Source organism: Branchiostoma belcheri, unplaced genomic scaffold (genome assembly GCF_001625305.1).
Source record: "Branchiostoma belcheri isolate BF01 breed outbred unplaced genomic scaffold, Haploidv18h27 scaffold5, whole genome shotgun sequence".
NCBI lineage: Eukaryota > Metazoa > Chordata > Leptocardii > Amphioxiformes > Branchiostomatidae > Branchiostoma > Branchiostoma belcheri.
This window is the reverse complement of record NW_017804131.1, coordinates 3180369-3199281: the sequence shown is the minus strand read 5'-3', so window position 1 is coordinate 3199281 and position 18913 is coordinate 3180369. Positions and strand designations below refer to the sequence as shown.

The 18913-nt window shown below is 42.3% G+C and overlaps 1 protein-coding gene and 1 pseudogene across 1 annotated transcript; both read right to left on the bottom strand.

Annotated features, from left to right (window-relative positions):
- Window positions 1–11650: 11650 nt before the first annotated feature.
- Window positions 11651–15888, bottom strand: LOC109479657. The gene is made up of 5 exons (XM_019781645.1): window positions 15695–15888; window positions 15089–15227; window positions 14828–14902; window positions 13313–14591; window positions 11651–13022 (listed from the first exon to the last, which is right to left on the bottom strand). The coding sequence occupies exons 1-5, from the start codon at window positions 15886–15888 to the stop codon at window positions 12616–12618; spliced, it is 2094 nt and encodes a 697-aa protein (XP_019637204.1). The 3' UTR covers window positions 11651–12615.
- Window positions 15889–17254: 1366 nt separating this feature from the next.
- The window catches only part of LOC109480140, a 3852-nt pseudogene continuing 2193 nt past the window's right edge, over window positions 17255–18913 (bottom strand).

Genomic DNA, 18913 nt, shown 5'->3' with positions numbered 1-18913 from the left:
TGACGAAAATTTGGGGTAAGTCCAAATTCATGCCAGTGTTGGAAGGAAAGTTTAGTCTTTATTTCATAATGACTTGTACCAACACAGATGAACTTTCATGCTAAATGAAGTGTTTGGTTATTTTGACGTACAAATATCTATAGTTATAGGAAGGACACCTGCAGCTGATATCGACGAACGCTTGAAAGTTTAAGGCTATATATCTAGTAAAACAGCGATTGGCTAATAGATTGATTGAAAATTGATTGATAGATTGTCCGACAGTTCATTGGAACAGGTAAACTTTTATTTGACCGATCGACCATGTAATAGTTGGTTGGTCGGACCGTTTCGGGTGGCACACTTGGTAATGGCGACTTGCCTGTCTTGTCCTCCATGGTCGATAGTGACCTACTTGGATCTGTGTGTTCAATTTACCTTCACATTTCCCATTTCAAAGGCAGTCATCCGGTGACAAAATTCGATAGCAAGACAGCAGCTCCAAAAATACTCTATGGGAAAACTTATCTTTTTATCCACGTGTACATGTTTTTATTAATCAAATCAGTTGCTCACTGCATGCCTGTTATATATGCATGTTTACTGTAAAGCATTATAGACTACGTGAAATATACAACATCCAACTTGCAATGAAAAGTTTTAGTATAAGGCCACACCAAGTAAATTTTATGGATGACGTCCTTTGGAGACCCTAAATCTAATGCGAGAGGGCGAAAAAAAACAAGAAGGGCCCTAAAAAACAAGATGCCTAGATTAGAAATATACTAAGAGACGACAAATGTTAGGACACAAATTGAATAAGATGACACAGTGTAACAAGCAAGAAGTCTTTTATTCATCATCAAAACAGCAATAAATCAGGTGGAATAGCAGTTGTCGTCCTGTCCTGTTTTTGCGTTACGGGTTTCACATCAATCTGACGATTTGTGGCACTGTCGTGACTCTTTGGTCATAGTAGTTCATAGAAGCGGAATTTCTTGGGTTTTTTTCTAGGAACAGGCCAAAATCAATTCGCGCGCGGACGTCATCCATAAAATTTACTTGGTGTGGCCTAACTATAATCGCTGTCAGCACATTGTAATATATAGTATCTTTGATTTGAGATAATTTGTAAGATTGTTATGTATGCAACTTTACAGCAAGGTTTCTATTCTTGTCTACATTCATATATGATTCATACCCGTAGATCTACTTTGCAAAGATCGTAACATTTATGCCCTATTCACATTATCAATGTGACCATCATGGGGAAATGTGCTTGTGCCTATAGTTTATAAGTTTATTCTTTGTCCCCAAGAATGCGCTTAACATGCAAACTTTAGTGAAACTGTTAACATGCACATTTTTAGAATAACTAACTTCAAACAAAAAAAAATTACCTAATATACTGTAAGCTAAAGAAGCTGATGTTGTAAGCACAACATGGTTTCAGCGTATGTTGGTACCTATATATACATGCTACATCTTATGTTTATATCTAATGCGGAGACTTTCAAATGTCATTCAAGATCATTGTGTGAATTAACTAGTTTTCTAACTATTGATATATTTTCTATCAGTTGTAACATGCTCTTTACAAGGTGTAGTCAACTTACAGTCAATGTAGCACTCCATCTTAGCCTTGTGATATATAAACCTTGCACCACACAACGTTTTAATGTCAGAATCAATCAAAAGTAAAGTTAAGTTAGGAGCGTGGTCTGTATTTCCAACCCCACACTCCAATCTACGGCTCAATTTTCAAAGCTTACCCTAAATTCGTAATGCCCCCATCGTGGTGATTTACGCAGATATTACCCATTTATGAAACGAATATGAAATTCTGCAGTCTACTATTCATAGCTTTCGCAGCTTCTCAATCTTCGGCACTGTGTGAGGCGACGGCGATACTTTCAATTGGATTTGCAGCCAAACGGCACTTGTGAGACTGGGCCGAAGTCAAGCCGTAAATTGTTGAAGAACTTCGGTATATTAATTTTGTACCTTTCTTGGAAAACATTTGCTTGAAATAATATCTGTAATGTCTCCATTTTAGCAGATTACATGTATTAAGCTTTCTTCTCTCGGTGTCATATATATAGTTGGGCATTATAAGCATAGTACAAAGAAGGTTACATTGAACACGTAACATTAACCTTACTTCTCTAGAGTGAGGACAACGAGTCACTTCAGGAGACATCTACATCCATAAAAACCAAGACAAGGAGTAGTACAAGCCATTATATTGTTCACCTGAGTGCAAATTCTGCATAATTTCCGTCTATCTGGTGGTCCCAACTCACCACTTCTGTCTTCACATCCACACATCTCGTGATTTATTTACTACTTATATGTTCCTTTTTGCCGGGTGACTGAAATATCACCAAGTCGGTGGTACGTTATTAATATTCCGTAACGTTACTGCACTAGGCACGACGGAAAGCAGACGATTTCTAAGCGAATTACACAGTATTAATTTGTGACCTAGAAGAAAAGGTTCTTACGCTGGCTTAGATGATGGACGATAAATTATTGATATGTTTGCCATAATCTGTTGACCTGAAAGACACGGCTGAATGATTTATTAAACCTTGGAGAATCAAAATTGGATCTCGTCATAATGAGCAAAAACAAGACCTGTTCTTCAGTTGTTTTTGCAAAATAGAATCAAGATCGTAATTTTCTACAGTGGTACTTTTTCATTACTCGTTAATGAAACTAGTAGGGATCCCAACGGACAGTTTTTTTTGGTCAAAGCTTAGGAAAAGAAATACAAGACAGTGATGGCGACACACTCAAGTTAAGAAACCAGACAGTTTGATGAAGGGTAGACGTTGGTAAGCGTTACAGAAGTACATTTCTCAGTCTACATGTCATAATGTCTCTGTCTCCCGTACGTGTTTCGTGTTTGCTTCCAGGAATGATCTTAAATCACATTTCAGGAAATCCGTACCAGAGACTAATATATGTAACATGCTTAACTCAATGTCAATGGGATACAAATCAGCGGCTTAACGATACTCAAAGGCAAACAAGGTCAAAAACAGCTGGTCTGTAATTGAAGTAAAGTTGGTCCATTACGGTTGACGATTGCCTGACAATTCAATCCAGTGCTTGATCACCTTCTTTTGTAGTACTTTGTATCCAGACGGTCTAACAGCAATTGGGCTGTGTGATGTATTTATAGTGTGCACTTGGAAACGGCGATAATAATTTATTAATCTTCAGTAGAATTACATTTTTGGCGTCAATTGCTCGGGCAATTGGTAGCAAAATGGATTGCCATATGGTTGATAATATGTTGTCTTTTTTCTAACTCAGAGCAAGGACAGAGGCAAGCGGCACATTAAAGTAAATACAGGTGTTGATGTGTTGTGCTTTTTTTATGTTCCCATAAGCTAGTGGACCGAGACGGTTCCATAATAGGGTTTAGCCTCTATCGGCATCCTAGGCGAGTTAGCCTATACACTCCCCGGAAGAGAATTGTCGATTTCAAAATCTCTTGTTTTACAGATGATAGTTTTCAGGCTATGGTACAAAACGCATCAAAAAGAGATATGAAAATGTCAATTTTATGAAGAGTATTCTGTAAGGAATCGTCCCAGACCAAGAGAGTTCAAAAAAAGGTTTAGCCTCTATCGTCATCCTAGGTGTGTTAGCCTATACACTCACTAGAAGTGAATTATCGAATTCAAAATTTGTGACTTAAGGGAATATAGTTTTAACGCTATTATAGAAAGCGCGTCTAGAAAACGCATAATAAAGAGATATGAAAATATCAATTCTATGAAGTGTATTTTGTAAAGACTCGTCATATACTCTGCATGATGACCTGATGGAGTAGCCAGGACTCTTAACACCGATGATGTACATTTTAATCAACCAACCCTAGGCAAACAGTTCATCAAAACGCCGATCATCTCTCTGTAGTCACCTGAGGAAGTGTTGGAACGTTTTCCGTCCCCGGACACGGCGTCGTTCCACGCGTCAGGCACGGCAGATGGATGACAACAGGCTGACATTTCCGCTTCTCTGACGGTTTGCGGCATTGTTTGATGGATGGCAGCCACCACTCCCGGGAATCTTGTGCCGAAAACGACCTTGCCAAACGGCCGTGGCGGACATTAACTCGTACAAAACATCGACGCAAACTAAAGTAAAATGTGTTCCGCATATATCATGGAAGTAGTAATCGCCAATGCGGTCTTGAACTCAAAAAGTCTTGATTTGGTATAAAACTCTTCACGAAATGTGTGCTGAGCGATATCATCATAATGTTTCTTTTTTATCTACTGTGTGATTGCACGATACGAGCGACTGGAAATTAAAGGCCAAACTTCACAGAAATGAAAGCAGGGATTGGGATTGGGATCTATCCTTGTCTGTATAGCAGGCGGTAGTTATCTGTTTCTCGAGTTTCTTACGCGTGTACTCGGCTCAGTGACACATTAAAGAGAAGTACGTACTCAAGAACTACATATGTCTGGCAGAATTAGAAACAAAAGAACAGATTAATTAAGGGCTATTGAAGACAAGTGGGGCAGCGCAGAGGCTAATGAAAAAACTATGAGGAACTATGGACTTCATCTAAAGTAAGGTATTAGGTACAAAAGATTGCATAGATGTGGGGATGGTCAAACAAATTACTTTAAGAATCAATTACGCAATTAACGAAACAAATTGCTTAATTTGAGTAGCTGAAAGACGGTTTTGTCCCTCCCCCGGGAAAAACGATTGATTAAGAAACGATTCCTATAGGTCAATGTTAGGAATTTAAGCTACCGGGTCAAAATGTCTGTAAGGATTGTTATAGATCAATTAGGAATACGTAATAAAGCTAATATGAACTCCTCAATTAAAACCCAAATCTCTCCACAATGATAAAGGTTCATTTCATAAAAAGTGCAATAATGCCACAAAAAGTACAACTTTTATTTTTCTTTATCTGTGCCATTTTGTGTAGAAAATCAGCTTCACACTGCAGAAATCACGTACATATCAATGTTCTACATGCTACCTGTTAGTAATAAGGCATGTACACTTGTAAGGACATTTAGCTCTGTGATTTGAAAAAGTGCTTGGACGTGCTGACGATGAAGAAACTTGAATGGCATCTTTTCTGTAAAGTAGGACAGACACGGCGTGTTTTGAGCTGATTAAGAGAAGAAAATAAGGTTTGGCCACGCCGGAACATAACATGATTTGTGAGCCTACATGGCAGCTGCTGTCATTAGCTGTTCCATTACTCTCCTGAAGTAACATCCCTCAACGCATCAGACATCATCTCTGATTTGTTGTTGATTGCTTGGCAACACGCGTAACACCTGTTCACGTCTGCCTCTTACAAAACGTGTTTACAACATATTTATGTTTACCGAAGGAAAACATATTCTTTTTGCTCAGTTTCCTCTTCTTCTCCAAACCAATAAGGTCAATGGCCTGAACCAGACTGTCTGTTACCATGGTGACTAGTGTTGGGGTACATCATGTTGCAATTTTATAGCAGGAGACTCTTGTCTGACCATATATATGAATGTGTTTGAGTAAGAATTAACAGAGCAGCCCATATGCGAAGGTAAACATTATTAACATATCTTTGCATTATTACAACCTTTCCTGACACCTTAGCCATTTCATGAGAACCAAAATATAAAACATTGACTCAAACATGAAAACATGTCGTCAGATCGTAATGACTATGATCTTAAGCTGAAACGTAATAGCTAATGTGTTCTAAAGTTTCTTCTTAAACTTTGAAGTATAAACTTTAACTGTTCTCTGATCGTGAATAAAGACTAATGTCGATTTGTTTTATTTTTAGAGATCTTGAGTTGATATTTGAGCAGGATCATGTACTTAAAGTGCTCACTTGTTGAATTCATATGCCAACAATGTTGCTTACACTGAACAAAACTAATTTAGTAAAAGCACAAACACAGTTCCATTAACACTAGGAGTAGAGCAGTGATGAGGACATCATTCAGAACGTATCATAGTGAGAAAAACAACGATCACCATATGAAACATACCTGCTATAGCTACTCGTACCTTTGTTATTTTTGTGGACGGCAAATCTGTGCTCAGCTAATTCAATTTATTTTGACACTGCATAACGGAAGAAATGATACTATCTGCAACTCCAAGAAAAAGACCTGAATTACTAAATGAAACGTCAAATACATTTTGATACGCACTTTGGGACATTTAAGATGTACACTACATAGCAATTCATGGAATAAAAATGGGAAAGAAAGTTCGTCAACGAGAAACATATGGTTTTTGTTTTACAAACACAGGTAGTGTGATGTGTGAATGTTGGCCAGACGGCGAGTCAAAGCTATCGGGCTGACGGTAACAGAATCATATTTCCCCGGGGAGAAGGCAGATGGGTATTAGCGAGTGCGTCTTCCCCCTGCAGTGTCCCGGTCACGATGATAAAACCTGTTTTAGACAGACCCAGGGGACCCGGGATCAGAACCTTTCACAGTCCGGCGTGACGGATTGTAACGTTACACTCTGTGTCACACCCGGTACCAAAAGGTATTATTACATGGGTCCACGTTCATGGTCGTGGGCAATCATGCTGCTAAATTGTCTGTTGTATTTGATTATTTCCTTACTAGATGTCATCAGACACCCTGGGGTATAGATTATTTGGCTCTTTGGACCACAACAATACTCATCTTACGTAATGATCTGTTCATGTGTTTGGCTGGCTGTATTCATAAGTGGCTATATTAGCGGTAGACGTACTTACATGTACTATACTGTATGACAATAGAAAAACGTAAAGGAATATGTATCGTTTGATTGAATGCGACTGTTGTGCAAATCAGGGTTAAAGTATCTATGCAGGAAGCCATTTGGTAATGTTTATAAAAACATATGGCTTACTTACCCAGAGCGAAGATGGTAGAAAACGCCGGCAATATCGCAAGAAGTGCGCAGGAGTTCATCTGGTTCGCTGGAACTGTCATCTCTTGTTGTTTCGGTCTCAGCTCAGATCTTCAGAGCCCTAACGTCTCCGCTCTACCTCGCTCGCTACGAAGAAACCACCGCGGTTCCGAGAAAAAAAAGACAGGTCGTTGGTATGAAAGTAATCCTCTGTAACAGCCTCATCAAACACCTGATGCCGGGAGACTTGGTGGAGGAATCAGCGCCAGTTTCTCGTCTGATTGCCGCGAAGACGTCCACCTGAGTCACGTCTGTCGCAAAGGTCAGGCCATCATGAGGATCCTTCTGTTTCAGTTGTTTGTTATCTCACTTAGTCCACAGCGTGCCTCATTTTTGCTTCTCCCCAACGTTTTTGGCACGTCAGCGGCGGTGTGTTCCACCTCGGGCGCCTGGTGGTGCTGAATTATTGGTTGGTATTACGTTGGTTTCCGGCCAACATTTCAACGGGTCTCATTTACGATCCGAGCGAACAGACCGACCCCTGTTCACCCCCACGACAACATTACTTTTACATACAGACAGCTTTGCTCACTTGGTTGGAAAATGGGCTCGACTCGTCTAGCTTCCACCGGCAATTCATTTGCGCGATGATCCTTTGACCACCGCCTGCCCGCAGCCGCGTACTGCCTACCCGCTCCCCGGGTACTCACACACGAATGAAGCCTCCTTATCTTCCTTGGACTGATGTTAAAGCCTTCCCCCTAGACTTCCTCCCACCTCTCCCCGCACCATGTATTACTTCCTGCCGATGGTTCCTGGGAGAGTTGTGCAGGTAGAGTGATTGACCGTGTAGCTTACTTCCGCGTTATCCCGCCAAACACCGCAAGCCCGGAAAAGAATGGTCCAGATCTCCGGACTCCCCTGAGTTGTAAACAGGCCACGGGAGGGCGCTCGCCACCTGATATGATGCAAGTCCCATTCCGGCTTTATGGGGGCAAGGGTCGTTGACCTTTGGTCACACCTGGACCGGAGCTATTACTCGGTCCAGACAATTTCCCCGCCGGGGGTAAGTCATTCATTTACTTCCGGGGAACCCGAGAAGATTGCTTCGTATGATGATCATCACAAACCCTTTCGGAAGTATGTATGTATCACTCATGTCACAATTGCTGTAGCTCGTACAGTATTACTTGTTACCCACATGCGCAGCAGTTATTTGAACTACTATTGAAGCAGCTGGTAGGCATGATGTTAACTGTCACAGGCACGTAGCGCCGCTGCGAGATATTGCTTTTCCGGAAGACCCATTTTTTGTCCTTAAGCTCTCATTGCCGCAAGCGATCACGACACTGAAACAAGTTTGTGATGTTTTTTAAAAGCCCATCTAAGTAGTGTTTTTTCTTAATAATTGCTTCAGGATAATGTAGAGACCCCAGCTACTCCTCACACCATAACTGTTCAGATGAATGTCCCGAACATCCCCGGGTTGACATCCGCGCTTCTGCCGCACGACAGTCGATAGAATCTGCTCCCAGCGACTGTTCCAGACGTTGAGTCAGCCGGTCACAAAGTCGATATCAACACTTTGCCCGTAACCACTGCCAGTCTGTTGAACACAAATATTCACCACAGAAAACCGCCAAAAAGCAGTTACTCAAGCAACTGGATATGCTTTTGGAAACGGTCAGACGTTTCAGGTAGCATCCACTACCTTTTGTAAGTGACACTGAGAAACCAGAGGAGAAATGCAGGTTTATAAGCACGGACTATTGATTGATATGACGGATGTATCTACTCAACAGAAGTTTTATTGTTTCGGGCGATACCAACTTTTCTTTCTTGCAGCATAACTTTCCATTCAAATTCCTGTTGTGCAATTTCTCTTCTAGTGGCCTAATGTTGTCTACGTTAGCTTAAGTCTACGAGCTCTCTTCCTCCCAGCCGGATTTGCACATAATCAGATATTATCGTACCAACACGGTCCCCTTCCTTCCCCGCCGATCGCGCGCGGATAACGTTTGGCTCGGGTTCAAGTCACGTCCGTACCGCCGTTATGACATGATGGAGAACAGGCTCCCCTCGTACGCCGGAGGTCTACACACGTAGGCGTTTTTGGCGGGCTGCTCTCTCGTAATGGCACTTTTCTCTCACAGAAACGACTCATTGCCTGAGCCCGGGGGACAGTTTCATACGCGGAAGTGAATTTCCTGGCAGCGGGGAAGGTCGGTAAAGTGGCTAGAACAACCAGATTATGCAGACCCCGACCTATCCCCGCCATGGGATGAAAGTCATGCCCTTTGGAAAACACATAGAGCCCTACATGAAAGATTTCGCTCCCAATACCATTGTACCAGCAAAAGTGCTTACATGTATTCATTGAGAGCCCAAACTAGATTAGTCTGTTCTCGACGATCCAATTTTACGATGTTAAAATAGTCATTGCATACAGATTGCTGGACCGTAAAACCCGCTGCTGTTGTGCTAGGATTTACTTCGCGTTAATGTCAAGTGTCAACTAGACACAACCTTGACCGTCACGGCATTAACACATGCTCTAAATAGTAGCTCAGGCGGGTATATGACTACTAAGTGCGCGATGACTAAGTGTGATGTACGTTCCACCTGATGTCTACGCTATAGTTATCACCAAAGTGGCGGCATGTAAGCATGTGAGCGTGACAGGAAGAGAGTTCGACTGTAATATATAACACAAAAGGGTTTACTGAACTCTTTTTTAAAACATAATTATGAAGCCAGCAAAAAGCCATGTAGATAATGACATACCAATGGTTTCACGTCTTTGTCATTGTTATTAGCCTTAGATAATAAGCTGCGAATGAGATAGCTTGTAATGCATAATTCGTCGATTTATAACCATCTGAACTAATGTTGACTTGTACTGTGAGTCTGTGTATCATATAGTGCTGCTCTCGTAGTCTCATGAAACTGTACACCAGATTTTTTTCATTCCTGGTGGTCAGATTCTCCAAAGACGATATTTTACAATTTTGCAGGCAATTCATCTGTTCTGTGACAATTCAACGCAGATAACACATCATGGTAGGACTAAAAATATCCAACATTTGTTACAAGTTCACTATCGGAAGAAAAAATATAGCTTTTTTTCAGATGCAAAAATCTAGGTTGTCCGTGACTATTTACGGTGATTTTGAAACGAACTCTAATATCCAATATTTGTTTTCCAAACTTCACCTTCGGAAGAGAAAATATATATTTTTTTTTTTCAGATGAAAAATCTAGGTTGTCCGTGACTATTTGCGGTGATTTTGAAACGGACGTTATAACTTCACGTAAATAGATGGCATTCCACGTGAGCCTGGATCATTTCCTGACGTGAGCTACGTGACAAACGTCCTGATGGAACCCCGTTTGTTCTGTCCAATCCATCACATTCCATATCCTCCACTATTGTAATAACGCTTCGGACAGTCCGCGGGATAATGGCCAGTTACGTGTCACTGAGCAAGTCGGACTACACCTTTGATAAAAGGATGAAGGAATGATTTTTCTCGTGATGTCTTTTCACATTAACTTTTTGAGATGTCAATTATGAAAAAAAGGTTCCTGAGTGTGACTGAAATCCAGATATATCTTTGATGGACAAGAGAGGCCATTAATGCATTAATGGTAGTCAAAGGCTTGTCTCAATACAGAGGATGCTTTTTTTTCATTATTCTAAATTTGTTTGGGTTAGACGCACTCAGGCAAAAAACTTAATCAGGGTCCGGTACAGCAAACAGAGTCAGTCAAGGGTTAGCAATTTCAATTCCTAAAACTAGCTTGGTCCCTAAACTTCCCGCTTGTTAAATATTATCATCAAGCTATTTGCATGCATACAGACCGATTCCCTCTGTGCCATTAGAAAGGATTATCTAATCACGGATATGTACAAATTGATTTGATGAGCTATCACGGCAGGAACAGGTAATTACTTTGGTATCTCTGCGCTGTTGTGTTCTCGCGGGATGCTGTGTTTGCGATGTTGGGCCGGAGATAGCACAGCGGAATGAGTACGTGGTGACATCTACGGCTATCGAGAGATACCCGCCACTTAATAATTTACGGCCTTTTATTGCAATTTACTGGAGCAGATTATTTGAGGCGGGTGGTCAATTGTCAAATCTCTCGCACGGGGAGTAAAAATTGATGATAAGAAAATGTAGAAGCTCGCTGGTGCGAAACGCATTCCCGTGCTCTTAGTATAATAACTTTAGCTACAGGGGGGAGGCGGGGGCTGATGTGGAAGGTTTAAGTTGATAACTTTAGGAACGCCCTCTTGTGAATTGCCATCGATTTGCAATCTACAGTCATTACAAGTCGCTCGACTTGCCAACTGGAAGATCCCAAATTTCAAATTACCTATTAAAGGTAATACCTGTGCTTAACAATTGCGACGTAATCAGGTATATACCCAGTTGCATTCGGAACATGATTTCACATTCTAGGTTATATGTTCCTTATCAATAATGTACCCGTACCTGTTTGGTTTGGGACCTTTTAAACACTGATTTAATGCAGGGCGACAGGAACAGAGCAATGATTTACTTTGGCCCGTAGTGCCAGAATGTCCCAAGCTTGGATAATATTATAACCACGGGGTCTTGTTGGTGGATGATGCGTCGGTTTACCTAATAGTTAGCTTGATTGACCGCTATGGTCCTAGAAGGTAATAATAAAACCACTTTCAATGTTCAGCGAAAATGGAGCTGGAACAAGCAGCAACACTTGTCGTTAACTCAGACATTTATTTCATGCCCAAAATGATCATGCTTTTTGAGCTCTTTTATTGGCAAGTTTCACTATGAAGATGCCAACTCCTTGTCTGAATAGTGCACAGGTTCTTCCATTGTGGTGGAACTCTTATCTGTGCATATAATCTGATATACTATCAGCCTACAATAAGCTTTATAAATGGCATAGCACGACTGCATAGAAACATCATGAATGGAACATTGTCCACATCTTAAAGCCAGACATTTCCCGGAGGAAACATATAAATATCAGGATCACAGCTGTCTACTTTATCTCATAAACGATAGTTTCCCTCCCAACATACAACAACAACATGCAGTACATTTGTGTATGGGTCAGGACGGAGCTCCTAATCAAGTAGATTTTAGATTATATTATAAATCATCGTTTCCATTGAATATGAAAACATTATTTTGTTTGATATAGACGACGTAACGTCGCTCATACCTTTAACTTCGCAACTCAATAATTGTTCACATGAATTATTGTTCAAGGTATCATTTTCATGCTGCTGACTTTTCCTATACAGTGAATCAATTTTCGTCCAATTTTTTTTCAGACGAAATTCTTTTATGTCAAACTTTCTACTTTCTACTCTTTTTCCGAAAAGGAATTCAAAGTCTCCTTGAACCGACGTAATCTTTAAAAAGTTACTCCATGCGTATTTTGCTGTATTAAGACATACAACATTTCACATACTGGTGACGGCGTATGTTTCTCTTCCTGTTAAAGATTGCACGCTGAGCACGTCTAGCTCATCTATCTATTGTTTCACATCAGGTAACTAACCTTTCATATGTGAAACGTACAGATATCTGTCTTGTTTTGCACGACTCCTACAGGATAGCAAATTTAACGGTTACGTTTCTTCTTGAACTGTGACCCCCGTTTTTACCAACGTGACAAAAATCATGTACGTTTTCATACTCAAGTCTTCGCGTCATCTGACTCCTGAGTAGCTATTTTTCCTTACAGGAGAACATCTCTTTTGTACTCCTTTTCACACATGTTGATATAACTCATCAAGTATTCCACTCTGGCGTCAAGTCCGCCCATGATTCCCTTTGCTTCCTCTTTAATGACACTTGGTAGACCCTTCTCTTTCTTCAGCACCCTCTGAAACATCTCTCCCAGCGTTGATCCCTCCTGCAGTACACTTCTAATCCGCTGCACGGTGCTTTCCCTCAAGCGACAGTTGCTGAGGTAGGTGTTGACGCCCTTCCCGCATGTTCGGTTGCACATGTCCGGCCGGCGGCTCCAGTCTGTCCCGTACAGCACGGGCGGGCATCTCAGGATGGCGGAACAGACGGAGATGTTGGGGTGAGTCCACCAGGCCTCAGCGTCTCCTGTCGACACCAGGCGGAGTTCAGACTTACCTGCGGAAGCCAAAAAGTTGGATTTCATCACCACATCAGAAATGATTAAGGATAAGTTTTCTTCTCAAACGTGCAGTTGTGTTACTGTGAAAAATTCAATTTTTGATGCTATATTCTTCTGTTATTGTGGTCATGGAAAGTCGGGTGTTTTGTGCAAGGTATACGTGTAGTTAGTGTTTCAACAACCCTCATTTTTATATGGTGGCCCCTTTTTTAAGTGCTTTTGATGAAAAGAATGCAATGCGTTTCGTTGGCAGCTTCTAATTAACGTTCTTTGAAGTGTGACCCACCGAAGTGTTTCCGGTCAGGGCGATGTACCAGGAAGTCTAACAGGAAGATGTCGGCCATATCCAGCAAGGTCTGCCGGGAGTTCTCCATGTGTTTGAAACTTGACTCATGGCGGAAGAAACCTCTCAAATTACCCTCATGATGGATATTAGCCTCACTGTGAAAGTCTATCATGTTTCCGACCAAGACGACGTTCAGTACCTGTGAACCTAAGTTAGGCGATAGTTTCTGTTTGGTACCTGTTGTACTTTCGTTACGAGACTGCGATTGTAATCGGAAATGGTTCAAGCTGGTCTTGTTATCTTCCAAAATTCCAACGCTTGTTAGCCCTGGCGTGTCTAGACGCAGTGTGCGGTACACGACTGTTGGCATCCTGTTGATACCAGTCAGGCGGTCTACATAGTAGGCGAATAGTTCGGCGAGGGCTGGCTGTGGAGTAGCTGTGCCGACACCGGGACGGACGACGGTCGCAACACCTGTCAAACCATCTTCCAGTTTCACCGCGATCTGCTGTGTCTTATCGTCAGTGAGGTAGCCGCTCACGATTCTAGACTCTCTGAAGGCCTTGGACACTTCACCGTCGTACTTCGAGACGTCTCCTGCGTTACAACGGTGATTGTACTCCGCGAGCAGTGTCAACACCCTGCCGTCTGTTTCTTCGTAGATCTCTGGGTCTTCCCGCAAGACAAGGCTAGAGATGGTCTCATTCACGGCAACCATTTTTCTCAGTTGACTCCCAATGCTAGGGGTCAGTGATGAGGGAGAGTTGGCTGCCTGCATGTGGTGAATTAGATATGACGGCGTACTACAGACGTGTCCATCACGGAATAGGATATCGCCAATCCTCGTAAGCCGTTTCTTGTGGTGAAGCGGGACTTCCAGGGCTAAAACCCTCTCCGGCAACAGGCAACGGTCATTATCAATCATTACGTAGTAACGGTCGTCTGAGGTGGCATAGGAGCCAGACTTCATACAGTTGGCGATGTACAGAAACGTCACGTAAGCGAAGAAGTTGTCAGGATGCATTCTGTCGGCCAAGCTGGGTGTGAGCTTGGGGAAGGGGCCCAGGTTTGGTACCCATCTCGCCACGTAGGCAGTCACTCCTGTCTGAAAGACTGTCTTGTCGCTGATGTTGCAGTCCACAGCTTGCCTGACGACCGCGGCGTGTTCGTTGTCTAGCGCGGAGAAGGGCAGCAGGACGAGGGACGATGGGACGGTCAGGCCGGTACCGAGCACACGGTCCAGGTAGTGGGTCTTGATCTCCCTCAGGTGGCTCTCTCCCTGACAGTGTGTAACAGGCCATAGGTACGCAGATTTAGATATTGTAGAAAACAAAATGCCCTGTCATTACAGTGTTGTTTTTTCTTCAAATTGTTTTTTTCTTCAAGTTGCTTTATAGATGATGCCCACTGACATACTATGATATATATAATTTCATACTAGCATGAAAGTCCATCTGAGTTGGAGAACAGTTTAATTTTCTTCACATAACTTGTATTCATGTATATGTAACTAACCAGGTAGTGAGAGAGGTTGCTGAAGACTGACTTGACTGAAACTCTTGTTGTAACACAGTCACCAGTCCTTGTCACCTGCATGTCATTAGAAAAAAAAGATTTTTATGTATCAGAGAGAGGTACAGATTTTGGTGTGGACATGTAACCTTCAGGCGTCCGAACATGCGAAGAATAAGGTTCTAGTGCCAACACAAAGACAATGAAGTTTCGAATTCGTTCCTTATCACTTCTTTTACAACTAATTCATAAGTATCTTCTTACCTGCTCTAAGTCTGCAGAGAAGAAAATACCGCAACCAACAGGTTTTACATCCGGGTCCTCAATGGCTGTGTTGATACTCGCCGGTTTGATGTCCCGGATATTCTTAAGCAGCCATTTTGTTTCCGCCAGGTTTTCCAAGCTGTACAGCACACAATAAGTACATTACAGCCAGTAGAAGTGTATCGTAAGAATAACTTTGGTACAACTCAAAATCACTTAGATCGGTTTCATTGAACATAATTCTAAACCACATGTGTAGTCAGTCCAGACCCAGAAGCTGCATTTTGAACTCTTAGAAGATTTTGAATGAAAAATAGAAAAACAATATTAGCCTGATTAAATCGCTTTTACGGTTGCCCGCCTCCCAACATCCCGCCGCCCCCCGAAAAGCGGGAAGGGCCCAACTAGAGCCGCGGACAGCAGAGTTTGCGTTACACAGACTAGAAAAACAATATGGTGAAACCTTTATGCATAATTATTACTAGGTAATTTCTATTTCAGTTGGGTGTAAACACAACACAAACTGACTTACTGAGCCCTCAATGTTTTACAAATTGCACAATAAGTCATTTTCACAAGAAGTTTAGGTTTTTGATGTTAGATCACCTGTGAGACGTGTCCGATGCTCTACACCCGGAGACACTCCCGTCTCTCTCCCGTATGAACCTGAGGCTGGAGCCGGGGTGGCTCAGTACGAGACGCTTCAGCACTACAAACAGGATGTGGCACGCCAGTAACGTTAGGCACGATCCCAGGATGCAACACTTCATCCGGTTCAACACAGTAGATATTCGAGGCATGTCTCTGGAAGAAGATTTAAAAAATCATAGTTCACAGTATACCCGGCCCAAGATACTAATGTAATGAGAGGACAGTGTAAGCTGCATGTAAGAATAAGAAGACAGAAGTCATGATTGGACTTACCTGTCTGTCACAAGAACCCTCAAGATATTTGGCAGCTGTCTGGAAAGGTTTCCGTCAATCCTTGATTTTCCTTATACCCCGTCACTACAGATGTCTTTGGGCGCAAGTCTATTACTGTTTACACCACAGTAACAGTAAAGCGTCAAATAGTTCCACCTGTTTGATCTGAAATGGCCTTCTGGTTCCTGAGACGCTTGGGGAAGAGAGTGACTGCGTACGTACACCAGAAGAACTGGTTTTTCTGGTAGCCGGCATCACTCTGTCCAGCAATGTAGGGCAGATATCACAGTTAGGCCACACCGACTTCATTTTATGGATGACATCCGCGCGCGCATTGATTTTTTGACTGTTCTCAAAAAATACTTGGGACATGTGTAATGACGTGCTTTTTGAGCTCTTTTATTGGCAAGTTTCACTATGAAGATGCGACTTCTTGTTTGAATAGTGCGCAGGTTCTTCCATTGTGGTGGATCTCTTATCTGTGCATATAATCTGATATACTATCAGCCTACAATAAGTTTTATAAATGACATAGCACGACTGCATAGAAACATCATGAATGGAGCCCTTTACACATCTTAAAGCCAGACATTTCCCATAGGAAATATATAAATATTAGGATCACAGATGTCTACTTTATCTCATAAACGATAGCTTCCCTCCCAACATACAACAACAACATACAGTTCATGTGTGTATGGGCCAGGACGGAGCTTATATTTCAATGAAACCCAACACAGTGTGTAAGAAACCCCGTGCTGTACAAAGTCTCTAATATCAAGTAGATTTAGATTACTTTATAAATCATGCCTTCCATTATAGAATATGAAAGCATTATTTTGTTTAATATATGACGATGTAACATCCTTCGTTCTTTTAAATTCGCATTTTAATACATGTTCACATGAATTATAGTGCAAGGTATCCTGTTCAGTAGTTGGATACTAAGGAACACATATTTCATGTCGTTGACTTTTCCTGTACAGTGAATCAATTTTCGTCCAATTTTTTCAGACGAAAGTCTTTATGTCAAACGTTATACTTTCTACTCTTTTTCCGACCAATGTTTTTAAACCCTTTTGGTCCGACGTAATCTTTAAAATGTTACTCTATGCGTATTTTGCTGTATAAAGACATACAACAGCCGCATTTCACATACTAGTGACGGCGTTGGCTTCTCTTCCTCTTAAAGATTGCACACTGAGCCAGAAAGTCTACCTCATATGACTGTTGTTTTACATCAGGTAACTAGAGTAACCTTTTCACATGTGAAACGTACAAATATCTGTCTTGTTTTTCACGACTACTATAGGTTAGCAAACTCAACGGTCACGTTTCTTCTTGAACTGTGACTTTGACCCCCGTTTTACCATCGTGACAAAAACCAGGTACGTTTTCATACTCAAGTCTTCGCGTCATCTGACTCCTGAGTAGCTATTTTTCCTTACAGGAGAACATCTCTTTTGTACTCATTTTCACACATGTCGATATAACTCATCAAGTATTCCACTCTGGCGTCAAGTCCGCCCATGATTCCCTTCGCTTCCTCTTTAATGACACTTGGTAGACCCTTCTCTTCCTTCAGCACCCTCTGAAACATCTCTCCCAGCGTTGATCCCTCCTGCAGTACACTTCTAATCCGCTGCACGGTGCTTTCCCTGAAGCGGCAGTTGCTGAGGTAGGTGTTGACGTCTTTCCCGCATGTTCGGTTGCACCTGTCCGGCCGGCGGCTCCAGTCTGTCTCGTACAGCACGGGCGGGCATCTCAGGATGGCGGAACAGACGGAGATGTTGGGGTGAGTCCACCAGGCCTCGGCGTCTCCTGTCGACACCAGGCGGAGTTCAGACTTACCTGCGGAAGCCAAAAAGTTGGATTTCATCACTTCATCAGAAACGTGCAGTTGTGTTACTGTGGAAAATTCAATTTTTTTTAATGCTATATTCTTCTGTTATTGTGGTCATGGGAAGTCGGGTGTTTTGTGCAAGGTATACGTGCAGTTAGTGTTTCAACAACTCTAATTTTAATATGGTGGGCCCCTTTTTTAGTGCTTTTGATGAAAAGAATGTAATGCGTTTTGTTGGCAGCTTCTAATTAACGTTCTATGTAGTGTGACCCACCGAAGTGTTTCCGGTCAGGGCGATGTACCAGGAAGTCTAACAGGAAGATGTCGGCCATATCCAGCAAGGTCTGCCGGGAGTTCTCCATGTGTTTGAAACTTGACTCATGGCGGAAGAAACCTCTCAAATTACCCTCATGATGGATATTAGCCTTACTGTGAAAGTCTATCATGTTTCCGACCAAGACGACGTTCAGTACCTGTGAACCTAAGTTAGGCGATACTTTCTGTTTGGTACCTGTTGTACTTTCGTTACGAGACTGCGATTGTAATCGGAAATGGTTCAAGCTGGTCTTGTTATCTTCCAAAATTCCAACGCTTGTTAGTCCTGGCGTGTCTAGACGCAGTGTGCGGTACACGACTGTTGGCACCCTGTTGATACCGGTCAGGCGGTCTACATAGTAGGCGAATAGTTCGGCGAGGGCTGGCTGTGGAGTAGCTGTGCCGACACCGGGACTGACGACGGTCGCAACACCTGTCAAACCATCTTCCAGTTTCACCGCGATCTGCTGTGTCTTATCGTCAGTGAGGTAGCCGCTCACGATTCTAGACTCTCTGAAGGCCTTGGACACTTCACCGTCGTACTTCGAGACGTCTCCTGCGTTACAACGGTGATTGTACTCCGCGAGCAGTGTCGATATCCTGCCGTCTGTTTCTTCGTAGATCTCTGGGTCTTCCCGCAAGACAAGGCTGGAGCTGGTCTCATTTATGGCAACCATTTTTCTCAGTTGACTCCCAATGCTAGGGGTCAGTGATGAGGGAGAGTTGGCTGCCTGCATGTGGTG

Excerpts from the sequence above, each read along its gene's own strand:
- LOC109479657 (XM_019781645.1), bottom strand. The coding sequence starts at position 15,888 with ATGCCTCGAATATCTACTGTGTTGAACCGGATGAAGTGTTGCATCCTG. Across the intron at positions 14,903-15,088 it reads TCTCTGCAGACTTAGAGCAG|GTGACAAGGACTGGTGACTG; the intron begins GTAAGAAGATAC and ends AATGACATGCAG. Across the intron at positions 14,592-14,827 it reads GCAACCTCTCTCACTACCTG|GGAGAGAGCCACCTGAGGGA; the intron begins GTTAGTTACATA and ends ACACACTGTCAG.